Here is a 20,979-nt window from a genome sequence, read left to right as displayed (position 1 = left end):
CTGTATTCAGTGCCTTCCAGTGTTCCTCTGAACAAGATTGATGGAAGTTGCTGGCAGCTGAGAGCCAGAAACCTCTTCTGGATCAGATCCAGGGTGCAGAAACCCTTTCAAACAATCACTGATCATTACTGCATTACTGCATGGAAAGAGGACATTCAGCCCATTGTGTCGAAGAGAACCAGGGTGGCACAGTGGCTCACCAGAGACCAAGGTTTGACCCTTACAAAGGGTGCTGTCTGTACACAGTTTGTATGCTCTCCCTGTGACCTCATGGATTTTCTTAGGGTGCTCCGGATTCCTCCCACGCTCCGAAGATGTACTGATTTATAGGTTCATTGGCTTCTGCTTAATATAAATTGTCCCTAGTGTGTAGGATAGTACTAGTGTAGACAGTGATCGCTGGTCGGCGTGGACTCGGTGGGCTGAAGGGCCTTTTTCCACGTTGTATCTCTTAAGTCTAAAGTAACATGGAAGACCAACTCAGTCATTGCCATTTCCAAGCCAGGGCTGGACTGGACAGTGAACGGCAGAGGTGCAGCGGGTAGTGTGAACTAGCTACACAGAGACGCCTCTGAACTTGATCTCACCAGTCTGCTGAAGTACCAGTCTATGATAACCTCGTTGGAGCGACCTGCACCCACCCCATGTGGAGACAAGTTCCCATCACACACCCTCCATGCGCTCTCTTAAAAGCATCTCAAATGGTTTAGAAGTGGCAGCTCTTGGCTAGGAATCAATGAGGCAGCAGCAGCGGAACTGTTCACCACTATCCCTGGCCCCACATATCCCACACTACACTCTTCCATTAAACCAAGGGAACACCCTGGTGCAGTGAGCCCAGAGAGTTACAGTGAGCTTCCCCAATGTCCAGAAACAAGGTGCCCGCTGGGGGTCACGTGCAAACAGCAGAAACAGCAAGCAAGAGACAGCACCGACACACCCTCAATAAGTCAGGCCTGGGTTGGTGTTGGATAATAAACCAACAAACACCAGCCATATCGAAACAATGGCCACACCATGAAATGACCACCACGAAAGCACACCAAACGCCTGTACTTCCTCAACAGCGCTAACACCAACCCCACATGTCCCCAACAACCCTTGCCAATTTCTACCGATGGATCTTAGAAAGCATTTTATCGGGATGCATCGCAGCATGGTTTAGGAACAGCTCCGTCCAAGACCTCAATAAATTGCAGAGGGGTGGGAAAGTAGCGTAGACCATCACACAAGCCAACCCCCGTTCCATTGACTCCATCTACATTTCACGCTGCCTCGGCAACACCACCAGCATAATCAAGGACCAGTCTCACCCCAGTCACTCCTCTTTTACCCTCCCCCTTCAGCCAAGAGGTACAGAAGTTTGAAAATGCATACCTCTAGATTCAGGGACAGTTTCTTCCCAGCTGTCATTAGGCAACTGAACTTCCCTCTCACTAACTGGAGAGCAATCCTGACCTCCTAACTACCTCATTGGAGACCTTCAAACTATCTTTAATCAGACATTACTGGACGAGGACTTTATTCCTTGGAGTGTAGGAGGATGAGAGGTGATCTTACGGAGGTGAATAAAATCATGAAGGGAATAGATAGGGTGAATGCACAGTCTTTTATCCTGAGTAGGGAATCAAGAACCCGAGGACATGGGTTTAAAATGAGAAGGAAAAGATTAAATAGGAACCAGAGGGACAACTTTGTCACACAGAGGGTGGTAGGAATATGGAATGAGCTACCAGAGAAGGAAGTTCAGGCAGGTACTATAACAACATTTAGAAGACCTTTGGATAGGTACATAGATTGGAAATATTTAGAGGGATAAGGGCCAAATGTGGGCGGGTGTGACTAGTGTAGATGGGACATCATTGTCGACATATGCAAGTTGGGTCATGTTGTATGACTCAATCACTATGGCAAGCACTGGCAACTGAAGCACAAATGGCACAAATTAATTAAAGTATATATCTGGCCACATTAGCTAACATCGTCTCAATTCCCTGTTTGTTTGTTTATAGGCTGGCTGCGAAGATCATTTCTCACCGAAGGCATGTTAAGCAATGAGCTGCTGATGTGAACCATATTATTTGCATCTCGGCTGACAGCTTGTTCTCAGCTCAGGCATCGCTCCTGCAGATGGGTGGAAGACCAGCGAGGGCTGGGCAGGCAGTGAGAGGGGGTGACAGAGATTCCCAACACAGCAAGGATAGTGAAGGCAAATCCTGGCCTCACTGTGTGTGCTGGTAGAGCAGCAGATAAGACTGATGCAAATGGGATGATGAGAGGGACGGCTCTGGGAATGCCGGCCTGGTGGCCGACCTGACCTTGCAATCAATGTTCTCCTGTGTGTCTGAGAAAAGGCAGGTCAGAGCAAACAGATTTACCCCTTCAGTGAGGAGCTGAACTGAGGAGTTATAGAGAGAGCAGGGTGAAGGAGGGAAGGAACTGAGTAGCGGTAGAGCTGCTGCCTCACAGCACCAAGACCCGGGTTCAATCCAGACTATGGGTGCTGTCTGTGTGGAGTTTGCACATTTAGACTTTAGACTTTAGAGATACAGCATGGAAACGGGCCCTTCGCCCCAACTAGTCTGTGCCGACCAGCGGTCATCCACATACTAACACTATCCTAAGCAATAGGGACAATTTAAAACTTACAAAAAACAATTTACCTTCAAGCCTGTATGTCTTTGTAGAATGTGAGAGGAAACTGGAGCACCTGGAGGAAACCCACATGGTCACAGGGAGAATGCACTAACTCCAGCACTTGTAGTCAGGATCGAACCCTGGCGCTGTAGGACAGCCAATCTGCCGCTGCACCACCATGCCGCCCATGTTCTCCCTGTGACCGTGTAGGTTTTCTCCGGCTGCTCCGGTTTCCATCCAAATTCCAAAGACGTGCAGGCTTATAGGTTAATTGGCTTCTGTGAGTTGTCCCTAATGTGTAGTATATGGAACTAGTGTACAGGTCGGTGTGGACTCGGTGGTTGAAGGGCCTGTTTCCACGCTCTAACAATAAACCAAACTAAAAGTACTATCAAACTAGAGCACGGGACAAAAAACTGGGAAGGAGGGAGGGAAAAGGACTGAGAAACTGGAGGGGAACAATGGTCAGGAAAATAACAAAAATGAAGCCAGGCTGTGCTCAGTACATTCCACAGTGTATAGATGGTAGTGACCACACGGACATACCAAGGTAGCTCCAGGCTACCTGCAGCTCAACGTTACAGACCGTACAGACACACGGATTAATGATGAGCAAATCAGACTGCTTCATGTCTGATCAATGGGGGTTCAGACAAGGTGGAGACCGTAATGAAAAAGGAGAGAGGTGAATGTGGGAATATTGTTCAAAGAAGCAACGGCTGAGGGAAGTGATAATGTTTTAGACAACATGAAATGAGGGTCACAAAAGCAATTACCCCTCCGGGGGCAGTGATAGTGAGTGATATCAATTACTTCCCATGGAGGCTGTGATAGTGGGCATTTCAACCGCTATTTGTGTCCACCCCTGCCTGTGTCCACCCCTGCCTGTGTCCACTCCTGCCTGTGTCCACCCCTGCCTGTGTCCACCCTGCCTGTGTCCACCCTGCCTGTGTCCCCCTGCCTGTGTCCACTCCTGCCTGTGTCCACTCCTGCCTGTGTCCACTCCTGCCTGTGTCCACCCCTGCCTGTGTCCACCCTGCCTGTGTCCACCCCTGCCTGTGTCCACTCCTGCCTGTGTCCACCCCTGCCTGTGTCCACCCCTGCCTGTGTCCACCCCTGCCTGTGTCCACACTCCTGCCTGTGTCCACTCCTGCCTGTGTCCACCCCTGCCTGTGTCCACCCCTGCCTGTGTCCACCCCTGCCTGTGTCCATCCCTGCCTGTGTCCACTCCTGCCTGTGTCCACTCCTGCCTGTGTCCATCCCTGCCTGTGTCCAAGCCTGCCTGTGTCCACTCCTGTCTGTGTACACTCCTGCCTGTGTCCATCCCTGCCTGTGTCCACTCCTGTCTGTGTACACTCCTGCCTGTGTCCACCCCTGCCTGTGTCCACCCCTGCCTGTGTCCACCCCTGCCTGTGTCCACCCCTGCCTGTGTCCACCCCTGCCTGTGTACACTCCTGCCTGTGTCCATCCCTGCCTGTGCACATTCCTGCCTGTGTCCACTCCTGCCTGTGTCCGCTCCACCCCTGCCTGTGTCCGCGCCCGCCTGTGTCCACTCCTGCCTGTGTACACACCTGTCTGTGTCCACCCCTGCCCGTGTATACCCCGCTTGTGTCCAACGCTGCGTGTGTGCACCTCTGTCTGTGCACACTCCTGCCTGTGTTCAGACCTGTCCAGATCCATCATTGTCTGTTGACTTTAAGCAGGGTGGGCTGTATCCAGGAAACAGGGGGTACAATCTGCATTCCACATTCTCACTCTGTACACAGTGATTGCAGTATACACCACTAATAAAATGCCCTGGATTGTACAGTCACAGGCAGCCTGAACGGCACCCCTGCAGTGCTATGGATGGGGCATGTTCTACAGATAGCGGTGCACACAGACAGGGCCGTACACGGGAGGGATGTACACTGAGGTTTTATGCTGTACCTCAGTGTGAGTGGTCATCATTAGACCGCGTGTACAATCACGGATCGGTGTGGTGCTGCTGGTAATCCATGTACCTCTGGGTCACACGGGGTGATGCCACCCATCGCCAGTCATGCCACGGTGTGAAGACCCTGGCAGGCTCTGTCAGCTGTGTGGACTGGTGCCGTGGAGAGAGACACGCAACCAGCTACAAGGTCAGAGGCTGCAGCGAGCGGCGTTTCACGGCCAGACCCTGTGCGAGATGTCAGAAACCCGGCCCTTCCCCGGGAATATCGACCCAGTACACACATCCTTTACTCGAATGCTGGTTGCCAAGAGCTGCTGTAGCTGGTTGCCGCGGTTACCAGAGAACAGTTTTTCACCCCTCTGACGTGGCGTCCTCTGCAGCATGTGTTGCACTGAGGGGCTGCGCCGGTGAAAATGCAACTGCCCGCGTTGCATTCACATGCGCCGTGGGGTCGCTGGAAACAACGGGCCAGCTTCCAGTGGATGGAGAGGGGTTGCGGGCTGGAGAAGGGTTCCCCACAGAGGGAGGGACGGCCATACTGTAGCAGAACAACATCCAGCAAGCAATGCACTGGGGGGTGGGATGTGGGTGCGGGGCGGGCAGTGGCAGTGGGGAGCGGGGTCGGCGTGGCAGGGGGTGAAAAGCCGCATTATGGTGCATCATGAATCATATGCGTTATAAGTCCTCACATCAGTGATAGGGGAGATATTGCTGAGGATCTGTGGTGATAGGATTTACTCTGGAGGAGAATTGGTTAATTTAGAATGGAGAATGGGGCATTAACGCAGCACTTTGCTAAGGGTTTGGGGCTTAGTTTAGTTTACACAGTATTAGAGAAATAGACCCTTTGGCCCACCAAGACCACGCCGGCCAGCAATCACCCTTCCACTAGTTTATCCTGCACACTAGGGGCAATTAACCGATGAACCCACACAGGTCTTTGGAATGTGGGAGCAAACCGGAGGACCTGGAGAAAACTCACGCGGTCACAGGGAGAATGTATAAACTCTTTGCAAACAGCACCGTAGATGGGACTAGGGGAAAATAAGTGTTCGGCACTGACTGGAATGGCCGAGATGGCCTGTTTTCCGTGCTGGAATTGTTATACGGTTATATGGTTATAGCACCTGTAGTCAAAAGGTTTTTAAGTTGTAAGCCAGCAACTCTACCGCTGCGCCACCCTGCTGCCCTGTGGGCTTGCTGTGTCACCCGAGCTCCTGACCATACACCGGCACCAGAGTTGGCCGTGAGACTTTGCGGGGCCTCTGGGTGTGAGGATTGTCACAATTAAGCCATTCGGCCCATCGAGTCTACTCTGCCATTCAATCACGACTGATCTATCTTTCCCTCTCATCCCCATTCCCCTGCCTTCTCCCCATAATCTTGCCACATTGATTAACCAAGAATCTGTCAATCATCGCCTTAAAAAATATCCAATGTCTTGTAAGGCCCTCTGCATATTGCTGAGGACACTAGGCGGCTGCGGTGGCACCTGGACTTAGAGTTGTCGCCTCACAGCGCGGGAGACCGGGTTTGATCCTGACTAATGAGTGCTGTCTGTACACAGTTGGTACGTTCTCCTTGTGACCGCGTGGGTTTTCCCACGGTGCTCCGGTTTCCTCCCACATTCCAAAGGTTTGTAGGTTAATCAGCTTTGATAAAAAGTGTAAATTGTCCCTAATATGTAGGATGGTGCCAGTGTACAGGGATCGCTGGACCCACATCCGCGTTGTAACTAAACTACACGACTTGGCCTCCACAGCCCATCTTTGGCAATTAATTCCACACATTCACTACCCTCCGACTAAAGACATTCTTCCTCAGCTCCCAGCTCCTTTCTAAAGGTGCATCAGAAGGTCTCACAGCTCAGGCTGCTCTGCCCCAGACACTCACCGGTAACGTGCAGCGACACGGTATCCTGCTCATCGTCCATGCCCACCACCACCTCGCACTGATAGATGCCTGAGTCGCTGGCGCGGAGAGCCACCATCTCCAGGCTGGCGTTGTACTGGAGCGGCCCGTAGCCCGGCAGGCTGGCCCGGCCCCGGTAGGCAGGGTTGAGTTTCACCGTGTTGTTCTTGGCCACCAGGATGACGACTTCCTTCCTGCTACCGCCTTCCAGCGACACCTTGGTCCATTTGATCCGCGGGGAGTCGGGGAGCAGCGAGGGGTCGACGGGTGAACTTGGGAGCACAGAGAAAACGCAGGGCAGCAGCGCAGAGGACGCGAGTTCCCGGTGAACCGGCTGGTGGAGGTCCTTCTTGATGTTCACTGCCTTCTCATACCTCTTGCTTCCTGGGGAAGCGAGGCAGCAACACAGGGTTAAAGGTGGAAGGGAGGGCTCTTCAACGTATTACACCCCCCCCCCCCCCCCCCCCCCCCGCGCAGTTTATTCCCTACCCCCCCCCCCCCCCCCCCCCCCCCCCCCCCCCCCCCCCCCCCCCCCCCCCCCCCCCCCCCCCCCCCCCCCCCCCACCCACCCACGATGAAGATAACATTTCCAAAGTCTTCATTTTTATTGAAGGCAGGGCCCAACATTACTTTTAACGTGAAGATGGACACAAAAAGCTGGGGTAACTCAGCCGGTCAGGCAGCTTCTCCGGAGAAAAGTAATGGGTGATGTTTTGGGTCGAGACCCTTCAGCAGAAAGGGATGAGGCAGCAGAATGGGTTTGAGAGGGAAAGGTAGATCAGTCATGATTCAATGGTGGAATAGACTTGATGGGCCAAATGGCCTGGTTCTGCTCCTATGACTTGGAAAGCCTGACCAGCTGAGTTACTCCAGCCTCTTGTGTCTATTTTCAGTGTAAACCAGCATCTGCAGTTCATTCCAACACATCTTTTATAGTCCTCAGTAATGCCTCCAGCACCACTCCGGGGCACCCTTTCCAGTATCTTAGACCTTCCTGCACCACACTAAGTGGCTTCATTTGTGTAGCGCCTATGAGGGTTCATGTGACTCTGTTGGGACATTTGCAGTGATGAAGCCTGCAAGGTTGAATGAATGCCAGCATGGAGCTGCCTGGTGTGACGGCTGGCAGTTGGGGCAACCTACTGCCAGGACTGAAGGTAGGGTGTGAATTCAGTGAGGTTTCACCTATAAAGGACAAAGTGCAGGACATGGTAGGAGTGGCCAGAGTCCATTGAGAACTGCCTATGGAGAGTCTGATGTTCTTGCATGGAACAAAATTATCAGTCTCATTGAAAGGTCTTCTAATTAAATGAATTATTATGTTTAATACCAATCTTTCTCTCATTGAGTGGCATCAATGATGTGTCTACACCGTGTGGCTGTAGGATAATGACTGCAGCATTTATAGCTTTACACAACTTGTTACTCTGGCATTCGGAGGTTGACGGCAGGCCTGACAGACGTAATAATAAGGTTAGATAGAAACTTGTACAGTTGTCATGATGCAGGATTTTCATTTTCCCAATATAGACTGGGATTGTCATGGTGACAAGGGCTTAGATGGGGTGGGATTTGTCAAATGTGTTCAGGGCCCTATTATAGGCAGAGGGCAAAGCTTGATCAACTCTTTGGGAATTGGGAAGTGGCAAATGACTAAAATGAACTAGCCAACTGGATAGTGAATTGCTTTCATGGAAGGATACAGAAGGTAATGGTGGAAGTTTGTATCTCGGATTGGAGGCCTGTGATTAGTGATAGCCTGGGCCCATTGCTAGTTGTGGCTTATATCAATGATTTGGGTGGGTGTGTAGAAGACATAATTAGCAAGTTTGCAGACTAAAGTGTCATAGATAGTGAAGATAGTTATCAAAAATTACAGCAGGATCTTGATCGGTTGGGTAAGTGGGCTGAGGAATGGCTAACGGAGCTTAATGCATATAAGTACGAGGTTTTGCATTTTAGGAAGTGAAACCAGGGTGGGACCTTCACAGTGAATGGCAGGGACCCAGAGAGTATTGTAGAGCAGCGGGATCTCGGAATGTAGGTACATTGTTCTTTGAAAGTGGCGTCATAGTTCTTTAGGGTGATCAAAAAGGCTTTCAGTATTTTGGCTTCCATCAGACAGGGTATCACGTATAGACATTGGGTTGTTATATTAGAGTTTTATAAGATGTTGGTGAGACCACATTTGGAGTATTGTGTGCAGTTTTAGTCACCCTGCTATAGGATAGATATTGTTAAGCTGGAAAGAGTGCAGAGATGATTCACAAAGATATTGCCAGGACTTGAGGGATGAGCTATAGAGAGAGGATGGGCAGGCTAGGACTTTATAGTGGTATATACGATTGAGGGAAATAGATTCAGATTCAGATTCAAACTTTATTGTCATTGTGCAGTGTATAGTACAGAGACAATGAAATGCAGTTAGGGCAGATGCACAGAATTTTTTATCCAGAGTAGGGAAATCAAGAACCAGAGGACATTGGTTTAAGCTGAGAGAGGAAAGATTTAATAAGCATCTGAGCAGTGACATTTTCAGTTGGTGTGGGTATATGGAATGAGCTACAGATGGAGGTAGTTGAGGTAGGTCATATAACAACATTAAAAGGCATTTTAGGATAGTTATTTGGATAGGAAAGGTTTAGAGGGATGTGGGCCCAACTCAGACAGGTGGGACTAGTGTAGATGGGACATTTTGGTTGGCGTGGTCAGGTTGGACTGATCGGCCTGTTTCCACGCTGTATAACTTATGACTCCATGTATATAAAATTACATATGTTAAATTACAAATATATTAAATGTATATAAAACCCTTTTTCCCCAGGGCAGAAATATCAGAGACTGGAGGACATAGCTTTACGGTGAGTGGAGGGGGAAGGTGAGTTTAAAGATATGCGGGGACTGAGACTGGTGGATGTCTGGAGTGGGCTGCCAGGGGTGGTGATGGAGGCAGATACGAAAACGACATTTCAGAGGCTTTTAGATCAGCACATGGATATGCAAGAAATGGAGGGATATGAATCACGTGCAAGCAGAGGAGATTAGTTTAACTTGGCATCATTGTGGGAACTGTGGGCTCACTCCGGGGATCGCTCTTGGGGGTCACTGTGGGGTCACTGTGGGGTCACTGTAGGGTCACTGTAGGGTCACTGTAGGGTCACGCTGTGGGTCACTCGGGCACTGTGGGGTCACCCGGGCACTGTGGGGTCACTCTGTGTGTCACTGTGGGGTCACTGTGGGGGTTCAATGTGTGGGTCATTGTGTGGGTAACTGTAGGGTCACTCTGTGGTGTCACTGTGGGTTCACACTGTAGGTCACTGTGGGGTCACTCAGTCACTGTGGGGTCAATCTGTTGGTCACTGTGGGTTCACACTGTAGGTCACTGTGGGGTCACTCAGTCACTGTGGGGTCACTCTGTGGGTCACTGTGGGGTCACTCTATGGGGTCACTCTGTGGGGTCACTCAGTCACTGTGGGGTCAATCTGTGGGTCACTGTGGGGTCACTCTGTGGGGTCACTCAGTCACTGTGGGGTCACTCTGTGGGTCACTGTGGGGTCACACAGTCACTGTGGGTCACTTGGTCACTGTGGGGTCACTCTGTAGGTCACTGTGGGGTCACTGTGGGTCACTGTGGGGGTTTTCTGTGGGTCACTGTGGGGTCACTCAGACGCTGTGGGGTCACTCTGTGGGTCACTGTGGGTCACTCTGTGGGTCATAGTGGGGTTTTTCTGTGGGTCACTGTGGGGTCACTCCGGAGATCACGCTGGGGGTTACTGCTGCAGTCTTGGGACACACTGATCCCCCACACCCGCAGTCTCCTCGTATCTCCCCACCTGCACATTGAAAACCTACCTGTATCTGGCAGACCCGTGGCAGATGCCCAGCAGAGGCTGATCCAGGCGATGCAGAGCGATGCCTTCAGCATGCTTGTCCTGGAACAAGAGGAAGGAAATTGAAGTGTTTGCTGAAGGTTTAATTGGTTGTGTCTGACAGTAGTGAAGGAGCCCTGCCATCACTCATCTGCCCCAGGCAGCAGGCACCCATCATGACAGCATGACAGCCTGTAGCTGCTCCACCAGCATCCCAGCCGCTGCAAGCTGCAGGCAGCCGCGGGTAGGGGCACTGGGGCCAGGGCAGCACAGCGAGCTCCAGCCCCACTCACTCGTGTCACCTTGACAGCTGGGTCCTCTGACCTGGGTTACAGTGACCTCTGACCCCAGTCACCCTCCACAGCACCGGACCAGGGTCGATCACACCGGCACAGACACACTAACACACACAGGCATGTATAGTTATTTTAACAGAAGAAAACGTTGCTGACCACTTCACAGGATCATTTATCAGACCGACACTAACCACATCTGGGACTGATCCACACCTGGCACCCACCCACATCTGACACTGACCCATATCTCACACTGACCCACATTTTGTATTGACCCACATCAGACATTGACCCACATCTGGTGCAGACCCACATCTGGTGCAGACTCACATCTGGTGCAGACCCACATCTGGTGCAGACTCACATCTGGTGCAGACCCACATCTGGTACTGACCCACATCTGGTGCAGACCCACATCTGGTACTGACCCACATCTGGTGCAGACCCACATCTGGTGCAGACCCACATCTGGTACTGACCCACATCTGGTACAGACCCACATCTGGTACAGACCCACATCTGGTGCAGACCCACATCTGGTGCAGACCCACATCTGGTGCAGACTCACATCTGGTGCAGACCCACATCTGGTACTGACCTACATCTGGTGCAGACCCACATCTGGTACTGACCTACATCTGGTGCAGACACACATCTGGTGCAGACCCACATCTGGTGTTGTCACATCTGGCGCTGACCCACATCTGGCACTGATCCACATCTCACACTGACCCACATTTTGTACTGACCCACACCTGGTACTGACCCACATCTGGCACTGGCCCGCCTCTGGAGATATTGAACTGGTAACCAAAGTTCAGTAACGGAAATGAGAGTTTAAGGTGTGATGAGAGGGCCGGGAGGGTACATAGAACATAGATCAATACAACACAGACACAGGCTAGAGAGAAAACAATCCAACTGTCCAACCTCTCCCTGTAGTTAATACCCTCCAATCCAGGCAGCATTCTGGCAAAGTACTTCTGCACCCTCTCCAAGGCCTCCACATGTGGATAGGGCGACCAGAACCGCACACAAAACTCCAAATGTAGCCTAACTACATTTTTCTAAAGCTCAGTGCCCCAACCTATGAAGGTAAGCGTGCCATATGCCTTATTTACCACTTTATCTACTCGTGTTACCACTTTTCAGCAGTTATGGACTAGAACCCCCAAATCCCTCCGTAGATTAATACTGTTAAAAATCTTGGTATTAACTGGATAGTTTCTCTTTACTCTTTACTCTTGAAGTGCAGCAGATTACACTTGCTCAGGTAACGAGGAGATTCCTGAATCCAAGGTTGGGCAGCAGGTCACAGTGTGACGTATCCTGTATCCAGTGACTGCTGATCAATAAATGTTGAATCCCACTACAGTAGTTGGAGGCGTTGTGTACAAATGGTGACATTAAACTGGAACAGAAATCTTGTTTCAATGTGTTGCCAGTCTGTGTGTGAAAGTCACCTGGCTCATTGACGTCCTCCATGAGGGAATTTGTAATCTATCCCCAGCCTGACTGACAGCGACTGCGTGAGCAAGTAATGGAAGAGACCTTTGTTCACTCTCTGTGTTAGTTGAGCAACTCCTCAGATAAAGTGACATTGAGGGACGGGATTGCCAAGGTACAAGGAACAAGGAACAAGATGAGTAACTCTCAAATCACAGCCAGTGATAGAAATACATAGAACATAAACAGCACAGCACACAAACAGGCCCCGCGGGCCACAATGTCAGTGCCAAATATAATGCCAAGTCCATCACTTATCTTACTGCATATAATCCATATTCCTCCCTAGCCAAATATCTATCTTTGGATTCGGAGGGACATGGGTCGTGTGCAGTAACGTAAGTGCTGGAGTAACTCAGCGGATCAAGCACCATCCCTGGAGTAAAAGGATAGGTGACATTTCAGGTCTCTCCATATCCATCTACCTATCCAAACATCTTTTAAATGCCACATGTTTCTGTTTCAACCACCACCTTGGCAGTGTATTCCAGGCACTTGCCACCCTCTGTGTAAAAAAAAATGGCATCTCACATCTCCTTTAAACCTTATCCCTCTCACCTTAAACCTCTGCCCTTTTCCATCCTGGGAAAAAAAATATCTACCCTATATATGTCTCTCATAATTGTATCGACTTCTAACAGGTCTTCCCGCAACCTCCAGCATTCCAGAGAAAACAATCCCTCTGACCAACCTCTCCCTGTAGCTAATACCTCCTAATCCAGGCATCATTCTGTAAACCTCCTCTGTACCTTTTCCAAAGCCTTCACATCCTTCCTGTAATGAGGTGACGAGAACCGCACACAATATTCCAAATGCAGCCGAAACAAAATACTATACAGCTGCATCATGGCTTCCGGGCACTTATATTCAGTGGCTGTTGTGTATAGAATGGTAACTGTACTTTTAAGATGGCATGAGATGAATCATGTGATATATTCATATTTTATCAATTTTGTAAGTATGGGTCTGAGTATGTGCAGGGTACTTTTGTAAATGGTAATTGCTTAACTGAAACTTATGTTTGTTTCTGTCTACGGGCCACCACTGTAATATCAGTCTCCACTGTATGTTGCAGCAATCCCAGACTGTCTGACCTTTCCCCATAAAACATCCCTGCCTATTCCAGGTCTTAATCTGTTAAATTTACTCTGAACTATTTCCAACAAGTTAACATCCATCCTCGAAGGAGAGCAGTACTCCAGATGTGTTCTCACCAGACGTGGTCTCCAACAGAAGTATAACCTCTCTGCTCCAGGGTCCCAGCTTCACATCTCATTTGAATGGAGTATCTCACACCTGGCGTATAATCCAGAAAGACATCTTCTCCGCCACACTGTACGCCAACTACTTGGTGAAAGTAAGCTCCGTGGGAACTGGACAAATGCGGCTGCGTAGATTTTGTAAAACATAAACTTGGATAAAACTTCCATGGAAAGTTTGAAGGTAAAATTAAGCTGCTTGTCCAGCCTCAGGAGAACAGTGCCATTGCTGAATTGGAACACCCTAAACCAGTTTACAGATCCAAGCACAAAACAATCTATTTTTTTTAAAGTTCTTTGCTTAATGTATTGTCAGTGTCAGGATGTCATTCTTTAGACTTTAGACATTAGAGATACAGGGCGCAAACAGGGGCTTTAGCCTACCGAGTCCGCGCCGACCAGCGATCACCGTAGAATTGATTATCCAACACACTAGGGACAATTTACAATTGTATTGAAGCCAATTATACTACAAACCTGTACTTCTTTGGAGTGTGGGAGAAAACCGAAACATCTGGAGAAAACCCACGTGGTCACAGGGAGAACCTACTGTACAACCTTCATACAGAGAGCGCCCAAGGTCACGATCGAACCCAGGTCTCTGGCGCTGTTATGCCCCTTGTCCCACTTAGGAAACCTGAACGGAAACCTCTGGAGACTTTGGGCCCCACCCAAGGTTTCCGTGCAGTTCCCGGAGGTTTTTGTCAGTCTCCCTACCTGCTTCCACCACCCGCAACCTCCGGCAACCACCTGCAACCTCTGGGAACCGCACGGATACCTTAGGTGGGGCGCAAAGTCTCCAGAGGTTTCCGTTCAGGTTTCCTAAGTGGGACAGGGGCTTAAGTGGGACAGGGGCATAAGGCAGCAACTTTACCGCTGCGCCACCGTGTCACCCATCTTGGCCAACTGTGACTGCTTTGTGCTGAGGTTTTGTGAGGCCGTTTTAGAGTGCAGAGAGGGGCAGTTACATTGCCAGGCTGGGAAAGGGGCACCTTTGCTCCTGGGTATTAGTGAAACCGACTGGTTTTATGGAAATCAAAATGTGCAAATGCTGGAAACCTGAAGAAAAAAAACAGAAACTGCTGGAAACACTCAGCGGGTCAGGCAGCATCTGTGGAGGGAGAAACAGAGTGAACGACTCCAGTTCTGGCGAAGATTCTTTGAGGCAGATGCTGCCGGACCCACCGAGTGTTCATCACATGTTCATAGGTTCATAAGTTATAGGAGCAGAATTAGGCCATTCGGCCCATCAAGTCTACTCCGCCATTCAATCATGGCTGATCTCTCTTTCCTTCTCAACCCCATTCTCTTGCCTTCTCTCCATAACCCCTGACACCCATAACTAATCATGAATTTATCAATCTCCACCTTAAAAATATCCATTGATAGCCTCCATGGTTTTCTGTTGCAATGAATTCCACAGATTCATCACCCTCAATAAATTCCTCCTCATCTCCTTTCTAAAGGTATGTCCTTTTATTCTGAGGCTATGGCCTCTGGTCCGAGACTCACCCACTAGTGGAAACATCCTCTCCACATCCACTTTATCCAGTCCTTTCACTATTGGGTAAGTTGGTGTAAGTAATGTTCTGCTTTTATTTCTGTTCTGCGTTTATGCTAAACTGGCAGATTTTTGGCCACGTTTGATGGAGAGTTTTGGGGGTCTCTCTGAGGATTGTATGTATACACGGGGCATTAAGTCCCCAAGGCCCCCCAGACTGGTGATGAGACACCGTTCTCCTGACACTGACAGGGGGTTTAATCTCACCTTCCAAATTCTCCATGAAAGTTCCATCAAAGCCTATTTTATACAGCATTTACTCATCAGTAAGTGCCCAGTTCCCCCAGGGATGACTTTGCCAGCCTTCCACTGATCAAATGCATGCAGCGATGTAGAAAAGAGGCAGCGAGGAGAGAGATGACATTTTGATCGAAGACTTTTGGCAGAGGCTCATTTAGTCCTTGCAAGTGGACCGAGAGTCCAAGTGGACCACCCACTCACCAGGATCCACCGTATCACCAGTGCCTCCGAAAACCACCAGCTCTGGGGTAGCCCGCCCACCACCAAATCTGCCACTACATCACAGTATCTGCCCACCCCCCTCCATCCCCAGCAATAACCGCCCGTCAGGACCAGCACATGGACCACCCGCCCGCCAGGACTCACGGTTTCACCAGCGCCACCAGGAACCACTAGCAGCCCACCCCACCCCACCCCACAGGGACCAGCATGCTGCCTGCTGCCCACAGGGCACACTAGCCAGTCCCTGGGTCCAGCATGTGGACCACCCTCCCTGGGAACCACCTCTGCCCTGGTCCAGCCCACTCCCTGCCCGTCATGTTCTGATGTTTTGGCAACAAGACAACATTCCAATGAATCGAACAACAAATGGAGTGTTTTCAGAAGTGCTGGGTTTTTGTGAGGTCTGGGTTGGGATGTCCAGCTTGTCCCGAGCCCACGAGGTCGTGGGGGGGGGGGGGGGGGGGGGGGGTGCAGAAATCGACCCATCTCTCTGCTTCAGCAAGTAGTGTTCACATCTTCACGGCTGGATCGAGCCCGGACACAATAACCTCACCTGACATCAGCAAGACAAAATAATTGGTGGTTGATGCAAGGAAGGGAGGGGGTACACACTACCTGTCCTCATCAACACAGCTGCTGGTCTCTAGACATCCATATCACCAGCAACCTAACCTGGTCCCCTCACACCGACCCGGAGATTAGAAAGCTCATCAGCAAATGTCCCATTTTCACGACCTAATCCACAACCTTTTGTTAGTCGTGGACATTTTTCATCATGCTAGAAAAAAAGCCCCAACCTACTTGATGCCACGAGTACCTACGACTAGCATCACGGCCTGCTAAGACCTACCTACAACCTCGTGACGACCATGCTGCGAGTATGAGTCAAGGGCAAACTCGGCAGAGGTCGTGAATTAGGTCGTGAATGTGGGACAGGCGCCTGAGAAGATTCAACATGTCCATGAGAATTCTCTCAAACTTCTACAGATGTGCTACAGATGTGCTACAGATGTGCTATAGAAAGTATTCTGAAGGAATGCATCGCAGTCTGGTGTGGCAACTGCTCTGCTCCTGACCACCTGAACCTGCAGAGTGTGGTGAACGCAGCCCCGTCCATTACAGGATCCTCGTTCACTCCTATCCAGTCCATCTTCACGGTGCGTCGCCTCAGGAAGGCTGGAGGTATCGTCAAGGCTCCTTATAACACCCTGGCCATTCGCTTTTCTCTCTGGATGAGAGGACGATAAGCTAATGTGGTCTGATCATCGTTCCCCCGACATGGGATCTGTAGGGAACTCTCTGCCCTGGGTCCCCGCACCATCCCTACAGCACCCAGCCCACACTCACTGCATGAGTCTCTCCATCGATTATTGATGCCGGGCGCAACCCGATCCTCAGCCAGAACCTGGCAGCCAGCCCGACACCGACTCCTGTCTCCAAGCAGCAGGGAATGCTTGTTCCCTCTCAACCCTCCTCCAGCCCCGGCAACTTCCCTGTCCCTGTAACGCACTCTGGCCCCTACTCTCCTCCCCCATCCCCATCCCCATTCCTATAGCCCCCTCCAGCTCCTACACCCTTCCCTTTCCCTGTAACCCCCTCCGGCATTAACGGTCCCCGTCACTGTAACATCCTCTGGCCCCTACACCCCTCCCCATCCCTGTAACCCCATCCCTGTAACCCCATCCAACCCCTACACTCGTCCCCATCCCTTTAACTCCCTCCAGCTTTAACAACCCCCCTCTCTGTAACCCCCCTGGCTCCAACATCATCCCTATTTCTGTAACTCCCTTCAGAACCGACCTCCCAGTCTCCGCGCGTGTGTGTGTGTATGTGAGTACATGCATGTCCGTGTGCGTGTGTGAGATTTTGTATGTTTCTGGGTGAATACATGTGAGTGCATGCATGCACTTGTGCGTTTGGAGATACAGTGTAGAAATAGGCTCTTCTGCCCACTAACCGAGTCCTCGCTGGCCAATGTACACCCGTACACTAGTTCAATGCTATCCCAGTTTCACATCCACACATCTGGAGCAATCTATAGAAGCCAATTAACCTAAAAACCTGCATGTCTTTGGAATGTGAGAAGGAAATTGAGCACCCATAGGAAACCCACACGGTCACAGGGAGAACATACAGAGTCCACACAGACAGCACCCATAGTCAGCATTGAACCTGGGAATGGCAGCAACTCGACCGATGCGCCACTGTGTGTGTGTGTGTGTGTGTGTGTGTGTGTGTGTGTGTGTGTGTGTGTGTGTGTGTGTGTTCATGCATGTGCATATGTGTATTATGTGGGTGCATGTATGTATTAAGTGGCTGCATGCCAAAGTATGTATGTGAGTGCATATGTGTGTGAGCATGTGCATATGTGAGTGCATGCATGTGCATGTATGTATGTGTGTATGCACGTGTGTGCACGTGTGCATCGGGTGAAGGATGCGGTTGATGGCTTTGTGCTGAATTGGGTGAGGGGGGAGAAGTAGGAAGTGGGCAGAGTGCAGGGGCACTGCCCACCCTGCCACCAGTATCGACATGCTTGGCTGGGATCCACTGAGGTGACAGGGACCTGGCAGTGTGATATGGGAGTGGAAGGGCTGACACTTTACCATGAAGAACCTATGAACAGTTTAGCAACAACGCAATTATTACTAGAGAATCAGATTGTGAACTGTAATTAATCATTATGGTGGAGAGGGGCAGGGAGCAAAGTCACACAGCCCGAGGCAGGCGACAGGAGGGGCGAGAGGTAACATTTGCCACAATTAACTTCCACAATTCTAGACGCATGGAGTCGAAGCGCAATTAAATCCATCTGCAGACCAGCAACCAATTTTACAATCTTTGTTGACTGCTATTAATTTTAAATGTTGTGCCAGACAGCCAGAAGTGGCAACTCTCTCTCTCTCCCTCTCTCCCTCTGTCCCTCTCTCTCTCTCTGTCTCTCTCTGTCTCTCTCTATCTGTCTCTCTCTGTCTGTCTCTCTCTCTCTCTCTCTCTCTCTCTCTCTCTCTCTCTCTCTCTCTCTGTCTTGCTCTCTCTCTCTCTCTCTCTCTCTCTCTCTCTCTCTCTCTCTGTCTCTCTCTCTCTCTCTCTCTCTCTCTCTCTCTGTCTCTCTCTCTCTCTCTCTCTGTCTCTCTCTCTCTCTCTCTCTCTGGTCTCTCTCTCTCTCTCTCTCTCTCTCTCTCTCTCTCTCTCTCTCTCTCTCTCTCTCTCTCTCTCTCTCTCTCTCTCTCTCTCTCTCTCTCTCTCTCTGTCTCTCTCTGTCTCTCTCTCTCTCTCTCTGCATTTACAAACGTCATCCCTGGCACAACAGTTAAATGCCACACAGAAATCACAAGACACAAACCATCCACAACAGTCATAGGCAGAGAGAATTACAGCACACGAACAGGCCCTTCGGCCCACCTGTCTATGCCAACTCTCAAGCACCTATCTGTGCTAATCCTTCCTAAACACCAACACTTGGACCACTGTCTGTTTTTTGTTAGATTTTACGATACGGGCATCAGTGACAAGGCCAGCACATACTGACCATCAGTAACTGGCCTTAAGAAGATGAAGTTAAACTCATGTACTCAATACCCTGACTGACTGTTCTTGCCAGCAAAGTAAATAACCTCACATTTATCAACATTATACTGCATATGACAAGCATCTGCCCACTCACCCAACCTATCCAAGTCACCCTGCAGCCTCTTAGCATGCTCATCACAGCTCACACTGCCACCAAGCTTTGTGCCATCCGCAAACTTGCAGATGTCACACTTAATTCCCTCGTCTAAATCGTTAATATATATTGTAAATAACTGGGGTCCTCTAAATAACTTGCAGCACCGCACTAGTCACTGCCTGCCATTCTGAAAAGGACCCGTTAGTTCCTACTCTTTGCTTCCTGTCTACCAACCAGTTCTCTATCCGTGTCGATACCCTATCCCCAATAACATGTGCTCTAATTTTGCACACTAATCTCTTGTGTGGGACCTTGTCTAAGGCTCTTTGAAAATCCAGATTGGAGGAGGGCAGGGAGCTATAGGTTGTCCTGAAGTTGAGCAGAGTGCTATAGAAATGCACGCTGGACCTCATCTTCCAAACATACATCTCCTTTGTTGAAAAGCAAAATCTGCTGACATTGGAAGTCTGAAATAAAAACTGGAAATACCGGAATCAATCAGCAGGTTCCAGAAATGGTCACTGACCAGAAATATCCTTCCACAGATAAAGCCATTGAGTGGCAGAAACAGTGTGGAGACAGGCCCTTCGGCCACACCGACCAACATGCCCCATCTACACTAGTCCAACCTGCCTGTGTTCACCCCATATCCCTCTAAACCTATCCTATTCATGTACATGTCTACATGTTTTGTAAACATTGCAATAGTACCTGTCTCCTCCAGCAGCTCGTTCCATACACACACCACTATTTGTGTAAAAATGTTATCCCTCAGGTTCCATACACACACCAGTATTTGTGTAAAAATGTTATCCCTCAGGTTCCCATTGAATATGGTGCTGCGGTGTAAAAGGTAGTCATTTGTGGGGTTCCATTTAAATCCACCTACAGAGTCTTGAAATGACATCTGACAGAGAGGCCCAGGTGAGGGGTATATGGCACAGTCAGGGGAAAAATATCTGCATTTTTATTTCCCAAAACATCGAACTACTGATTAAATATTTCTGAATTATAGTCACTGGTGTAATATGGAAATGCAGGGTAGGTTCCACAAGCAGCAGTGAGAGACATGGTTGGTCCTCTCCATGGGCCTCAATAAGGCTTGGACAAGGTTGCACTTGGAAGGTGAACGATGGGAATAGTTTAGATCGGTATTTAGTCATGGAGTCTTACAACATGAAAACTGTCCCCTCAGCCCAACTTGCCCACACCAGCCAACATGTCCCATCTGCACTAGTTCTACCTGGTTGCATTTGGCCCCAATGGCGGACTGGCCAGGGTGTCAGCTTGCCCGATGGCAAGTGGGCCCCTGATGAAGTGGGCCCCCTATATCAAGTGGGCCCCTGATGAAGTGAGCCGCCTTTGTCTCCTGGCAATCAATATTTCTAGACCCAGTCCGCCACTGTTTGGCCCATATATCCCACTAAACCCTGATCAACTTATGAACCTGCTTATCTAACAATTCCATCTGCTGCTCCTTGTACTATCCATGTATCTGTCCAAATGTTTCTAAATTTAATGGTCAGCACAGACATGGTGGGCCGAAGGGCCTGTTTCTGCGCAGGATCCATCTGTGAATACATACTGTAGTTTGGTGGTTGGAGGGAGATATAATCAAATGATATTTTTACCTTTCAGTTTTCTCCACTGTGATTCCCGAATCCACCTTCCTCCCGTGCTGCTGCTGTGCCAAGTGTGAATCAGCTGGACGCACTACCACACTGAGCCCCAGGCTGTGGCTCCACACCCCTCCCTGTGGTAACGATAAAACAAAACGCTCTTACACCACCCTCTCTCACACTCGCAGAGGCAGAGAACAGAATCTCGCATCAAGAACAAAGGAACAGAGAACCGACAGCCCAGTCTCCCCGT

At 50.0% G+C, this 20,979-nt stretch overlaps 1 protein-coding gene across 1 annotated transcript in view; it reads right to left on the bottom strand.

Moving 5' to 3' along the window:
• ncanb (neurocan b) overlaps positions 1-16,786 on the bottom strand; it is a 70,737-nt gene extending 53,951 nt beyond the window's left edge. Inside the window, exons 1-3 of the mRNA XM_055658678.1 lie at positions 16,517-16,786; positions 10,337-10,416; positions 6,467-6,868 (exon numbers count right to left, since the gene is read on the bottom strand). Of these exons, the coding sequence (XP_055514653.1) occupies positions 6,467-6,868; positions 10,337-10,416; positions 16,517-16,587 (553 nt within the window). The 5' untranslated portion in view covers positions 16,588-16,786. The remainder of the gene's footprint in view (positions 1-6,466; positions 6,869-10,336; positions 10,417-16,516) is intronic.
• Positions 16,787-20,979: the final 4,193 nt, after the last annotated feature.

This window comes from Leucoraja erinacea, chromosome 29 (assembly GCF_028641065.1).
Source record: "Leucoraja erinacea ecotype New England chromosome 29, Leri_hhj_1, whole genome shotgun sequence".
Classification (NCBI taxonomy): domain Eukaryota; kingdom Metazoa; phylum Chordata; class Chondrichthyes; order Rajiformes; family Rajidae; genus Leucoraja; species Leucoraja erinaceus.
The sequence above is the reverse complement of the archived record's forward strand: the minus strand, read 5'-3'. Positions and strand labels throughout refer to the sequence as shown.